This window comes from Oncorhynchus nerka, linkage group LG13 (assembly GCF_034236695.1).
Source record: "Oncorhynchus nerka isolate Pitt River linkage group LG13, Oner_Uvic_2.0, whole genome shotgun sequence".
Taxonomy (NCBI): Eukaryota; Metazoa; Chordata; class Actinopteri; order Salmoniformes; family Salmonidae; genus Oncorhynchus; species Oncorhynchus nerka.
In genome coordinates, this window is record NC_088408.1 from 32,572,798 (window position 1) to 32,586,311 (window position 13,514).

A 13,514-nucleotide genomic window follows, 5' to 3' on the forward strand; every position below is an offset into this window, starting at 1 on the left:
TACACTCAAATACATTAGTGATTGACAGGAAAAGGAGTCAAATGTTAAAGTGTGGTGGGTTGGATTCTGAATAGATAATAAATTAACAATGACATCCATGCACAACAGAGCACTGTTCTGTTTTTTTTCTCTTGTAATACTACAGTGTTTGCTATGAAAACAGACTGAGTACTGTGTAAGGAACACAACACAGTGTAGGTTTACTCAAAGCGTCCTCTGTTTACCATCCATACAGCACAAGTCATGGAAGAAGATCAAGAACATGGTCCACTGGTCTCCGTTCGTCATGTCCTTCAAGAAGAAGTACCCTTGGATCCAGCTGGCAGGTCATGCAGGTAGGCCTTGACAACGCTGCTTCTGGAATGTGGGGATTCTGGGATAAGGCTATGGATGGAATGTGGGGATTCTGGGATAAGGCTATGGATGGAATGTGGGGATTCTGGGATAAGGCTATGGATGGAATGTGTGTTTTGTGTTCCGCTCTCTTTCTCCCGGCTGGATTTGATACGCTACAGTGACCATTGTGTTTGGAATTCAAATATAGTCTCATGCTAAGCATCGGGGATAAACTTGTACATCATATATTCAAAGGCTCAGTACTACAATTCTGGCATAGCTAAGAGTTTCATAATATTAGTATTTACTTTAACTAGGCTACCTGTAATTGAATATTTCACTCAGAATCAGATAAGACTTTTTCTTTAGCAACAGGACCAAGCAATGTAAACCAGGCCTACAACCTCTACTGTAGGTTGTCTAAATGTTTTTATTGCATGTGATGGTTCCACTCAGGCAGTTTCAAGGCGGGGGCTAACGGGCGGATCCTGAAGAAGCACTGTGACTGTGAGCAGCGCTGCCTAGACTGGCTGATGAATGACGTGCTGCGGCCCTACGTACCGGCCTACCACGGAGACGTGGAGAAGGACGGGGAGAAGTACAACCAGATGGACGACCTGCTCTCTGAGTTCGACCTGCCCTGCGTCATGGACTGCAAGATGGGCGTCAGGTGAGTGTCGGACACTGGAATGACACACTTTCATAGGCAGGTGCATCTCTGCGTTGAAGTTGCAATTAGGCACAGATCTAATCTCAGTTAAACGGCATGGTAACTCTCAGATCTCTTTGTTCCCGGTTTGACAGGTTAGGGTAAGGTCCAATATTTAGTCAGGCAGATATCCATTAGGCCTAGCTCCGAGGAATGACCATCACCCTCCCCTACAGTGAAGAGATCGTCCTGTAGCTAGCAGACAGCCAGCGGGCCCCTATCTCACACCATGGCTTAAATCAGCCTGTTGGGAAAGTGTTGTGAATCCAATTCCATTCCTTTGGGTTAATTATTTGACTGCTGAACTCCACATATGTGTTACAGTTGTCAAACTCTCCCTTGTTAAGTTTGCATCAGATGTATACCATATATGGGTTATAATTGTTCTCTCCTTAGCCACTTTGTAATGTTATTAGTGACCAGTGAAGTATTGGAGTGTCTTCCGAGCCACTTTAAACTGTATGGTAACAGGTCAGGCCTGTTTTGATACAGTATCCTATATTGCTGAAATTAATAGCTGTGTTGCTCTCTCCCTCTCCTCTCTTTTCCTCTCTAGCACAGCTTTGTGTGCTCATGTGAACATTCTCTGGAATATACTGCACTGCAGAGATGGACAGAGTTAGAGATAACCAGATGGCCAGGATATTAGCAAATTATAAACCGGCCTGTCCAAACACAACAATGTGGTGCAGCTCTAACAGGCTAAAGCCTGGCCTGTTATTGAGGTAGCTGGCTGCTGCAGCACGAATCAGAATTTGAATCTGCAAAGGAAAGGTTGAGAAAACAGAGGCCCTTATTCAGGGTTGAACTGAGGAAAAGGGAACCCCTCCTGTCTTCTAAAGTATATTATGTGAAATAAAACAGTTGCTCTTCATTCATATGTTGGCTCCTGGGATATGATCACTCACTATAGCCACGACAATACTATCACAACTTTGTCAAACAAGAATTATCGTTATTGTATTGGACAATGTTTGTATTCTAAGATGTAAAGAGTACAAATATCCTTTATATTGTCCCATAAAAGGACATTTATTTTGTTGCTGGACTGGTAACACCATAAAACCATAAAATCCCATTCAACAAGTCAGTACCAAACAGATAGGAATGAGTGAGTAATCTCTTTTGCTTCTCTGTCCACCAAAGGACATACCTGGAAGAGGAGCTGGCCAAGGCCCGTAAAAAGCCCAGTCTAAGGAAGGACATGTACCAGAAGATGGTGGAGGTTGACCCCCTGGCGCCCACACCGGAGGAGCAGGAGCAGCAGGCGGTCACCAAGCCCCGCTACATGAAGTGGAGAGAGACCATCAGCTCCACCGCTACACTAGGCTTCCGCATCGAGGGCATCAAGGTGAGGACAGCTGGACTGCTGTGTGAATGGACACTACAATGCATCGTGATATACAGTAGAGTGATGCATTGTAACATTTACATTTCAGTCATTTAGCAGACGCGCTTATCCAAAGCAACTTAGAGGAGCAATTAGGGTTAAGTGCCTTGGTCAAGGGCATATCGACAGATTTTCACCTTGTCACTCGGGTATTCAAACCAGCGACCTTTCAGTTACCTGCCCCATGCTCTTAACCGCTAGGCTACCTGCCATCATACTCTCGAAAACTCACTTAACAGTCAATTGTTGAGAAAATTAAACACTATAGGGAAGATGACAAAATCCTGCATATGCCAGTCTACATTCTGTAGTTACTAGTCAAAATTATAAATGGTGAAAAAAAGATCTCAAAATCTACCCATAAGGAAAAATGTTATAATGGGAAATCGAATGTGTAATTCTGCTTGTAAGGGCTGACCATGATGGTCCTGCTTGGTTTGCGTACAGACAACATGCAGTCGCCCCTTAATAGCATTCCTCATACTAAGGGTTGCCAGGGCCAACAGGGGGGGGGGATCCCTTCTCTTTAGTCTCAGTGTGTATAGGCTGTGTTGAGTGTTTTTGTCACAAATAGGGCCTGCTTGTGACACTTCTATTGACAGTAACATCAGTTGCTGAAGCATCCCATTCACTCCCACACACCATCAGTCTCCTCCAAGCTGACATGAATAGATTCAGTGCAGCAGACATACAGACAGATGGTCTGATCGTGTGATTCTGCCTCAGTAAAGCTAAGAATACTAATAGTCTTATTTGTAAAAAGCTGGGAGCAACAACAACAAAAACGAGCATATCTGCAGCATATCCTTCCTAGGCAATTAGATTACATGAGGGTAGTCTAATACCTCCTAAAGCCAAGAGGGAGACATCCTGGCCATGTTTGGGCCGTAACGCTGTCTTCCAGAATTTGTCTCCTCTAATGAGGGCCTGTGGTTTGACTCTGGAGGGCTACAGACAGATGTGCTGGATGAATAGTTCAGACTGGACCGGCAGTGTAGGGAGCAGCGGCAGGGCTGTCCGGAGTTTTCCACTCCAACCATGTCCATAGATGGCCTCGGCCCGCGGGGCTCCTCTGGCTCTCTCTGTTGTCATGACATCAGGGGTTGCCCTCGGAGACTGTGTGTGGAATCAAAAGGCTCTCTGAGTTTTTTGAGTGCACACAGCTGCTATTGTGTCTGTTGGGTCCCAGCTCAATGCCCATATTATTGTCTGCTTGCATATTAATGTTTGACAGACACTCTTATCCACAGTTACAGTTAGTGCATTCATCTTAAGACATTCATCTTAAGCTAGTTGAGACAACCTCCTACATTATTTATATTTATATATATATACATAAAAGTGGGTGGACACCCCTTCAAATGAGTGGATTCGGCTATTTCAGCCACACCCGTTGATGACAGGTGTATAAAATAGAGCACACAGCCATGCAATCTTTATTGACAAACATTGGCAGTAGAATGGCCCGTACTGAAGAGCTCAGTGACTTTCAACGTGGCACCGTCATAGGATGCTACCTTTCCAACAAGTCAGTTTGTCAAATTTCTGCCCTGCTGTAAGTGCTGTTATTGTGAAGTGGAAACGCCTAGGAGCAACAAAGTCTCAGCTGCGAAGTGGTAGGCCACACAAGCTCACAGAATGAGACCACTGAGTGCTGAAGCGTGTAGCATGTAAAAATCGTCTGTCCTCTGTTGCAACACTCACTACCAAGTTCCAAACTGCGTCTGGAAGTAACGTCAGCACAATAGCTGTTCGTCGGGTGCTTAATGAAATGGGTTTCCATAGTGGAGCTGCCGCACACAAGCCTAAGATGACCTTGCACAATGCCAAGCGTCAGTGGAGTGGTGCAAAGCTCGCTGCCATGGGACTCTGGAGCAGGGGGAACGTTTTTTTCTGGAGTGATGAATCACGCTTCACCATCTGGCAGTCCAACGGACAAATCTGAGTTTGGCGGATGCCAGGAGAACACTACCTACCCGAATGCATAGTGCCAACTGTAAAGTTTGGTGGAGGAGGATACTGGTCTGGGGCTGTTTTTCATGGTTCGGGCTATGCCACTTAGTTCCAGTGAATGAAAATCTTAACGCTACAGCATACAATGACATTCTAGACGATTCTGTGCTTCCAACTTTGTGGCAACAGTTTGGGGAAGGCTCTTTTCTGTTTCAGCATGACAATTCCCCCCTTGCACAAAGCAAGGTCCATACAGAAATGTTTTGTCGAGATCTGTGTGGAAGAACTTGACTGCCCTGCACAGATCCCTGACCTCAACCCCATTGAACACCTTTGAGATGAATTGGAACGCCGACTGCGAGCCAGGCCTAGTCGCCCAACATCAGTGCCCGACCTCACTAATGCTCTTGTGCCTGAGTGAAATCAAGTCCCTGCAGCGATGTTCAAACGTCTAGTGGAAAGCCATCCCAGAAGAGTGGAGGCTGTCATAGCAGTAAAGGGGGGACCAACTTCATATTAGTGCCCATGATTTTGGAATGAGATGTTTGACAAGCAGGTGTCCATGGTCATGTAGTGTATCTACTGAGACAGTAAAGCACAGCTTTGTTGTTGCGTTTGAATATGTGCACATTAAGTATGTAAAGACGTGTCCTGCTGTCTAAGCAATATGATGCAAAACATTGGGCCACTTTCCTGTTTTGTTCACCTCTTTCAGCAGGGTTTTCCTGTGTAGAGAAATGCCTACAGTATGTAGAATGTTATAGTAAGTTCCACGTTATGGGTCTGACTTTTGAAGTTATTTTGCCTCCCCTTGAATGATAGAGGTCTCAGACATAATATAATGTTGGAGGCCCCATCCTCAGCTCTTTCTTTCCCTTCCTCTTTGCAGAAGGAAGACGGGACGGTAAACAGAGACTTTAAAAAGACCAGGAGCAGGGAGCAAGTGACAGAGGCATTCACTGACTTTGTCAAAGGAAACCAGAACATCCTGGTGAGTGTGTGTGCATGTGTGTGTGAGTCTTTCAGTGTGTGTGTGTGTGTGTGCGTGTGTGCCTCCATCTATGTGTCTGTGAGCCAGAGCCCCCTACCTCTGTGACAGACCTCCTTCCCACTTCGTCACAGTCTAAAGGCCTCTGGAGGGAGCTCCCATGGACTTCCCCCTCTCTAATGGCCCAGGAAGTGAGGTCATAGCCGGGGAGGCTGTGTGTGATGTGGGCCTCCCAGGGTTCTGGAAACAGGGCAGGGGAAGGGAAAGTAAAGAGTAAGGGGGATACCTAGTCAGTTCTACAACGGAATGCATTCAACTGAAATGTGTCCTCAGCATTTAATCCAACCCGAAACTAAACATTCAAAAAATATTTCCTCCATTCCATTCAAACAAGATTTCCTCCATTCCATTCCACATTGGTTTGTCATGTGTTTATCTGGCACCACTAGACTCAAGCCAAGGCTGGCAAGCCCAGCCAAACCCACTATCTCTGTCATTGTGTGGTGGGCCTTGGCCCCACTGTTGTGTACTTAACAGTCACTCATGTGTGGTCTTTATCTCTCTCTCTACTGAGCTGATCTGTTGGCCAATAAGGTTTGCACTATGGAGTTATCAAAATTCACACAATGGTCTGTTTATGAGTAACGTTGTGTAATGAATACAGATTTCAATTCAGTTCAATTTTGTGGTATTTCTAACATAGTTTGTACATGAAATAACACACTTTCACCTTGAGCCTTGAATTAATGAAAGCTTTCCCACATCTCCCTGTGTAGATTGAATAATACCTATTTTGTTCTCGCCTGTCTGTTTTCAGAACTGTTATCTGGACAGACTGAAGGAAATCATGAACACTCTGGAAATATCAACCTTCTTCAAGACCCACGAGGTAAACAAAATCTATTTTTGTCCTCCGCTGGTATTTTATCTACAGTTGTAACATTTACTGAAATGAAAGCATTTGAGATCCGCCCATATACCACTCAACTGATACAGGAGGCTACAATCTGGGCAGTGGAAATACATGAACAATGGCATCTATACAAACACCAACTAATCACAGGACATTGTTATTCCAAACAGGAAGCGTAGTCAGGCTCAGGCACGTGAACTGATAGGGCTCAACCGATGCCTGAGTACATGCCCTTTGCCCCCCAATGACAAAGTGCCCTTGCAGCTCGGTGGATTTAAGACATTTTATGTATTACTTTTTAATTACATTTTAAATGTAACGAATTGCACATCAAACTAGCTCATTTCATAAGCTCTCGAATATCAGAAAAGGTCCCCCTCCCCCACCCCAAGAGCTCACTCGTCTGACTTGCATGCAGTGGCCATTGGCACCGGTCATGGAGACTTGAATACTGGTAGGAGGCTACTTTTGAGTTGGATCTGTCCTATGCGTCTCTGACTGTTAGTGACAAAGAATGGGGCATTTCCGCTGCTTCTTAGTAAGATGCAGATTTCAGCTGCAATTAAGTTAAAACAAGTTTGTTTCAATAGCATAGCTGACTATTACATCATCATTCACTCTGATCAGATTATATTTATTTAACTAGGAAAGTCAGTTAAGAACAAATTCTTATTTACAATGACGGCCGACACCGACCAAACCCTAACGACGCTGGGCCAATTGTGAACCATCCTATTGGACTCCCAATCACGGCCAGTTGTGATACAACCTGGAATCAAACCAGGGTCTGTAGTGACGCCTCTAGCACTGAGATGCTGTGCCTTAGACTGCTGTGCCACAAGTGAGGCCAAATAGGTAGACACTCTTCCCGATGTCAATCATCTAGGCCTAGGAGTCACTGGCATTAGCTTGCTTACAATGTGTGATGATGGCTGTTGTTGCACCCTTCTTGGTGCTGTGGTGTTTCAGAGGAAATGTTGAGACACAGGCCCTTGAACAAACCTCCCAGGAATAACCTATGTATGTTAACCCCTCAGATATACCTACTGTATGTGAAACCAGTGGGTCTTTATAGTAACATTTGATCTAACTCAGGAATAGCTGATCAATAAAGTTATTTGGACTCACATTTGACATCAACATTCTGTCCAGACATACTGTAGTAAGACCATAGAGATTTATAGAGATCGCAACGATGTATCTGTGCCATTATGTTAGTCAATTTTCTTCTTCTTTTGATGTTTGAAAAAAGTGTCAAGCTAATATTGTTGACTTACTGCCACCTGCAGTGCTGGAGTCTTGAATCAAATCTTGTGTTTCATTTGTTGTGACCACTAGATGGCCGTCATAGCTTAAAGCTGTTAAACTAGGCAAACCAATTTGAAGAAGAAGACGAGGCTCTGATCATTGGCTGATAGCTCCCAACCCATAGAAATCCCCACCCAGTCGACTACTTTAAAACGGGTTATTTCCAAGTAATGAGCTCTGTACATCTCTATGAGTAAGACACACCTGTAAAATGTAATCATCTGGATTGCACTTGTACAGTATAATGTTTTTTCCCTGTCAATGCCTTAATGAGTATTTAACTACAGAAAGCATAGGATCATTAGATCAAATAAGTATCTGAACCTCCAAGTCATAAGGTAAAGTTTAACAGTAAAAAAATGTGTACGGTGTAAGTACATTGAAGGATGTTGATTTAATGGGCAGTTATTTACTCAATGCCGATAACAACCTTTACATGATTATATATGGCGATATAGACCATACAAAATTCTTCATTAGGCTTCTCCCTCTTTATTCTTAGATGGCTACCATACACACATTTCAACTACATTTTAAAATGATGTCTTAGCCTATTCTAAACAGGGGAAAAAGTGTTATTTTAACTGCTAGTTTATGTATTTGGTGCTGACAGAGATCTCAGTGTTTTGAGGTCTAAGATGGATCCCTCTCTCCTTCTCTTCTTCCCCAGGTGATTGGCAGCTCACTGTTGTTCGTCCACGACAAGCGGGAGCAGGCCAAGGTGTGGATGATAGACTTTGGGAAGACCACCCCTCTGCCTGAGGGACAGGTCCTGAGTCACAGAGCCACCTGGGAGGAAGGCAACCGTGAGGACGGCTACCTCTATGGCCTGGACCACCTTATAGACATTCTCACCCAAATGGTGGTGACCCCAGAGCCAGACTCACTCTGAGAGGACCGTCCTGTCACCTCTGTCAACCCCTCCCCACCTCGACCCTACCCCCCTGACAGGACCACCACCTCGCACTACAGTGACGCCTCTGGTGTCCCCAAAAAGCTACCCCATCTCTCTGTCCCTCCCTTATTCCCCCTCTCCCTGGCCCCAGAAAACAAACTGTAACCACACAAGTGAAATGTGATCACTGTTTTGTGTAAACTTGTAGATTCTGTACATACTGCTGTACAGTGTGTTTCTGTTCTGATGAGACCATGGGTTAGGTTCTTTCTCTGCAGCTAGTCCCGTGACAAGCCTTCTTGAGATTTTAGTTGGTTTTGTTTAATGAGGGTTCTTTAAAAAAAATATTTTAGTGTTAGCTAACATTGTAGAGCACTTCTTGCTTTCATAGAGGATTACATTTCTTATGAGTTACAACTTCTATGGTGCTTGGCCTTGTGGTGAAAGAGAGACCATTGAAATAGTTATATTCAGCAGTCGGGCACTTCCTGTGTTTTTAAACTAACATACAATTTAACATTGACAGAAAATGTCAAGGGTTAATATTACCCTTTTTAGCTGATAGGATTGCCATATTCCATTTCCTTTATATGAATGTATTTGTGACCCCCTTTCCAGAATTCTCCAATGTTTATAATTAGTTTGTTTCTCAAGTGCACTTGAGACTGTGTGCCGTGATGTGCCTGTCTATATTCATTTCAGTGCCTTCAGAGTGAAAGTAGAGAAGGTTGCATGAGTAGATTGCCCTCCGATATGCACTAAGAACCTATTTTATTAAGGCTAATGTTGACATTCCTGGAATCAACCATTGAGGAGTGACTATCAGCTCAGAGGTAAATGTACATGAAGCAGAGGGAGTAGGCGACTGCCTGGTCTCTAACAGGAAGTGGCCCTTAACCAAGTGAGAATGAGTTTGCATTCTAAATATTCCAAGTTCTTCAGCCATTCAGAACACTTAAAAAGACCAGGTTTTATTCTCTTATTGTCATGATTCCCTTAGTCAGAGGTGGCATCACCTGTCATACTCTGTCATTAACGTATATGGCCTAGCATTGTGCACCCATAATAATCACTGCTCTTGAATGAACCCATCCCATCCTGTTTTCCAAGGAACCTGTTCTTGAGGGGAGTTTGTTAGTGTGCACAAGGCAGCTTGTGATTGCTGTTTGCATGGCTATTTGCTATTCAAATCTACCATTCCTGCCTCTTGCCCAAACATCCTGAGGTGGCAAACAAAACTAATGGGATTTCTGTCTATTGGCTAGCAGGTTTATAAACAGGGAGACACTGTCATCATTGTCTGATTGTATTGAATTAGCAATAAGTCATGTTTTGGTGACAATCACACATGCATGACATGGACCATAGAAAGAGTGACTGACATTGTATGGTAGGTTTTTTTAATGGCAGTTAATACCATTTTTTATATGTTGTTTAGCTTACGTTAATCATTTAATAGTAATTTCCCTTTAATAACCATATTAGATACTTCACTCTCATAACTGAGAATATTGTGAGGGTGTCCTTGTTTTGTAATGACTGCTCTCTCACCTTTATCTGAGGGACTGAGAGGGGTGTGGTGTGGTGTGTTAGAATGGCAAACATAATGTCCCAAGGAAACAGGGCTCACTTCTCCAAGGCCTTCAATTGGTTGAGGCAGATGATCCTAGCAGGATAAAATAGACAAATAGTTTTGACCAATACTCTAGGTGTCAAACTTGTCTTGTCTTTGAGTGCCATCAAACTACTTTACCGATGTAGCAGGGATAACCATCAACTTGACACTTAAAAAAAGAAATTCAGTTGCTAAATTGAGAGTGAAACTATAGGCCTACTGCATTAGACCAGAAAGCACAGACATAAAGAGTGGAGTGCCCTCTGCTGTTACTGAATTGTATTACACTGAGCAGCATAAAACAAATGACATGGGTGTATTTTACAGAAACACATTTTTGACTTTGATTTAAAAATGTTGCCTTCAATTCTCTTACTTCAATATTTCTGGAGTACCTTCTTTCAAATCCCTACTTTGTCATTGTGCTTGTAGTTTTTGTGTAGTCTCTTAGAATGATGTACTCATGACCATATTTATTTCTTTGTGATACTTGCACAAGAACACTAAATGTAGCTAGCTGCATGTCATTTTTATTTTTTTACAATCCTGTCATTTTGCTTAGACTCAGTCATGATATAATCATTTAGTAGGTCACTGTAACATAGGCCCGACTCACTGCTTCTTACAATGTGTAAATCATACTGTATGTTTTAGAGATGAACAAGAAGTCTGTGTTCTGTGCACTCTACCAGGTGTTCTTTGTGCCTATGATCTGTGAGACCTAGTTTCGGGCTATGCTGGTCACGGAGTGGTTTGTTGACATGGAGATTGTCATAGCAATGTCATCTGTCATCCCGGTCCAGGTTGACATGATTGTGTCCTTCGTCTCCTCGCCTTGTGCTGTGACACTGTGGGGATGTTGTGATTGATATACACACACACTGTGCCTTTAGGTCCTCTGGTCATTGTGCTGTCATTACCCATGGATCTTCTTATGTAAATCATGCCATCATATCAATACTGCAAGCAAAACTACCCACTGGGCACACACTGGTTGAATCAACTTTGTTTCCACGTCATTTCAATGAAATTACGTTGAACCAACGTGGAATAGACGTTGAATTGACGTCTGCCCAGTGGGTATGCTTGGCTGTACAATTTTACCGTAGTAAATTTGAACGGAGTGGTTTAAATGCTACCACTTGTTTGTGCCTTTTATTTCAATGTACTGCTCTCTGTCTCGGTTACGGCACAGGTAAATTGAGTTATTCCACATGGACTTCTTGTCAAGCACTTTTCACACAACCCGTTCTTAATGAATCTTTACACCATGTCATGTGTGGGACAAATCTCCCTAGCCCCGTTTATACCTGATTCTAACTTGCGTTCTTTGTCTGGATCTTGTCCACATTCTGATTGTGCGCAAATATTTAGACAGGTGTGGACAATCGAAAATCACATTGTGATCTGATTATGATCAGATCATCCTGTCCGCCTCCGGAGGTAGTCAGACATGCATTGTGTCTGGATATCTTACAAGTGTAGACAGATCTGGACAGAATCAATATGTGTCTTACATTAAATAAATATATCATATTTTGAAAGAATAGCAGTGAAATAATCTGCTTAAAGGAAGGGACCAGGACATCTAGTCACAATGCAAACACAGTGGATGGATAGCAGATGCATTTTAACCATATGTAGATTTCTGGAAATATGGGCACAATCAGAATGAAGAAAAGATCAGGAGAAAAGGACCAATGTTAGCACCAGGTATAAACAGGGCTCCTGTCTCTTCATCTCTCTGTTCTGCCTGACCAATTGTCATCTAATAAGAGCCTGTTCAGACATTAGGCCACAAGCACAGGAAGATGTAGCCTAGATAAGGTACATGTAAGGATGTACATGGCAGCATGCTTTCAGATCCCCCCCAGAAAGGAGAAGTGCATCATCCCACCCCTAGGCTCTTCGCTGCATGGTGTTTTTGTCTAAGAATATACCTTTTCTATGGTGTTTTAAATACGCAAACAAGATTATGCTCAGAATATAAACGCAACCATTCACATGACAACTGACAGGCACATAGTCAACAGCACCCTAGCACCACAACAACAATACATGTTTTAAATGTAACATTTATTTAACTAGGCAAGTCAGTTAAGAATAAATTCTTATTTACAATGACAGCCTACTGGGGAACAGTGGGTTAACTGCCTTGTTCAGGGGCAGAACAACAGATTTAGACCTTGTCAGCTCAGGGATTCAATCCCGAAACCTTTCAGTTACTGGCCCAACACTCTAACCACTACCAATAAAGTATAAAACCACTACCAAGAACCACAACCCTAGATGAGGCAGTCATTTCCAACATGGCATTGTAGCAGATGAAGTGTAGCTACAGTTTGGCCACCAGCATAGATCAAAACACATATAATGTCAACACTCCCAAGCACTGGGAGTATAAATAGAGATGATTCTAATGCTATACATTTAACTAAGCAAGTCAGTTAAGAACAAATTCTTATTTACAATGACAGCCTACCCCAGCCAAACCCTAATGACACTGGGCCAATTGTGTGCTGCCCTATGGGAATCCCAATAACAGCCAGTTGTGACACAGCCTGGAATTGAACCAGGGTCTGGAGTGATGCCTCTAGCACAGAGATGTAGAGCCTTAGACCGCTGTGTCACTCAGGAGTCCATTATGCTGAAGAACATCTCCCACACATTCAACCCAAAGTAGCTTACGCCACAAAATGCACCATTGGTCAATTGATACTGTATAACAAACTGTTGATTTCCTCTGAAATAGTTACATCACCGAAATAGCACTAGGCTCTTTTGTTTTTTAGATGCACCTGTTGCCACCTAGTGGCCAAACTACACAATAGCAAGCAGATCTTACACGTAGATGGAAGGTCAGGGGGCATGAGAAACATTTCATCTCCACAAACACAACTCTGAGAGTGCGTCAGAGCTATAGGTCAGTACAAGCACTAGATATATACTTATATACATATAAAATACCAGTCAAAAGTTTGGACATACCTACTCATTCCAGGGTTTTTCTTTATTTACATTTACATTTAAGTCATTTAGCAGACGCTCTTATCCAGAGCGACTTACAAATTGTGTTGTTTCAAATACGTGCTTGTTGTAAAGCATGGGATGGCAAGTACAGTACAGTAATGGCAAGATATTACAAGACTAATTTAACCCCAGGTTAATCACTGGTGAGAAGAGACAGACAGACAGACTCTCTATAAGACACACAGGATATTGTTTTTGTACTATTTTCTACGTTGTAGAACAATAGTGATGACATCAAAACTATGAGATAACACCTATGGAATCATGGAATCAAAAAAGTGTTAAACAAATCAAATTGTATTTTATATTTGAGATTCTTCAAAGGTGCCACCCTTTGTCTTGATGACATGATGCCAGATGTGTTATTTCATGGTTTT

General features: G+C 42.9%; 1 protein-coding gene across 2 annotated transcripts in view; it reads left to right on the forward strand.

Annotated features, from left to right (window-relative positions):
* Positions 1 to 11,245, forward strand: part of LOC115139385 (inositol-trisphosphate 3-kinase B-like) — a 46,481-nt gene extending 35,236 nt beyond the window's left edge. For both annotated transcript variants that reach the window (XM_029676700.2, XM_029676701.2), the window contains exons 3-8: positions 236 to 335; positions 793 to 1,006; positions 2,192 to 2,396; positions 5,278 to 5,379; positions 6,194 to 6,265; positions 8,268 to 11,245. In XM_029676700.2, the coding sequence (XP_029532560.1) occupies positions 236 to 335; positions 793 to 1,006; positions 2,192 to 2,396; positions 5,278 to 5,379; positions 6,194 to 6,265; positions 8,268 to 8,489 (915 nt within the window). In that variant the 3' untranslated portion in view covers positions 8,490 to 11,245. The remainder of the gene's footprint in view (positions 1 to 235; positions 336 to 792; positions 1,007 to 2,191; positions 2,397 to 5,277; positions 5,380 to 6,193; positions 6,266 to 8,267) is intronic.
* Positions 11,246 to 13,514: the final 2,269 nt, after the last annotated feature.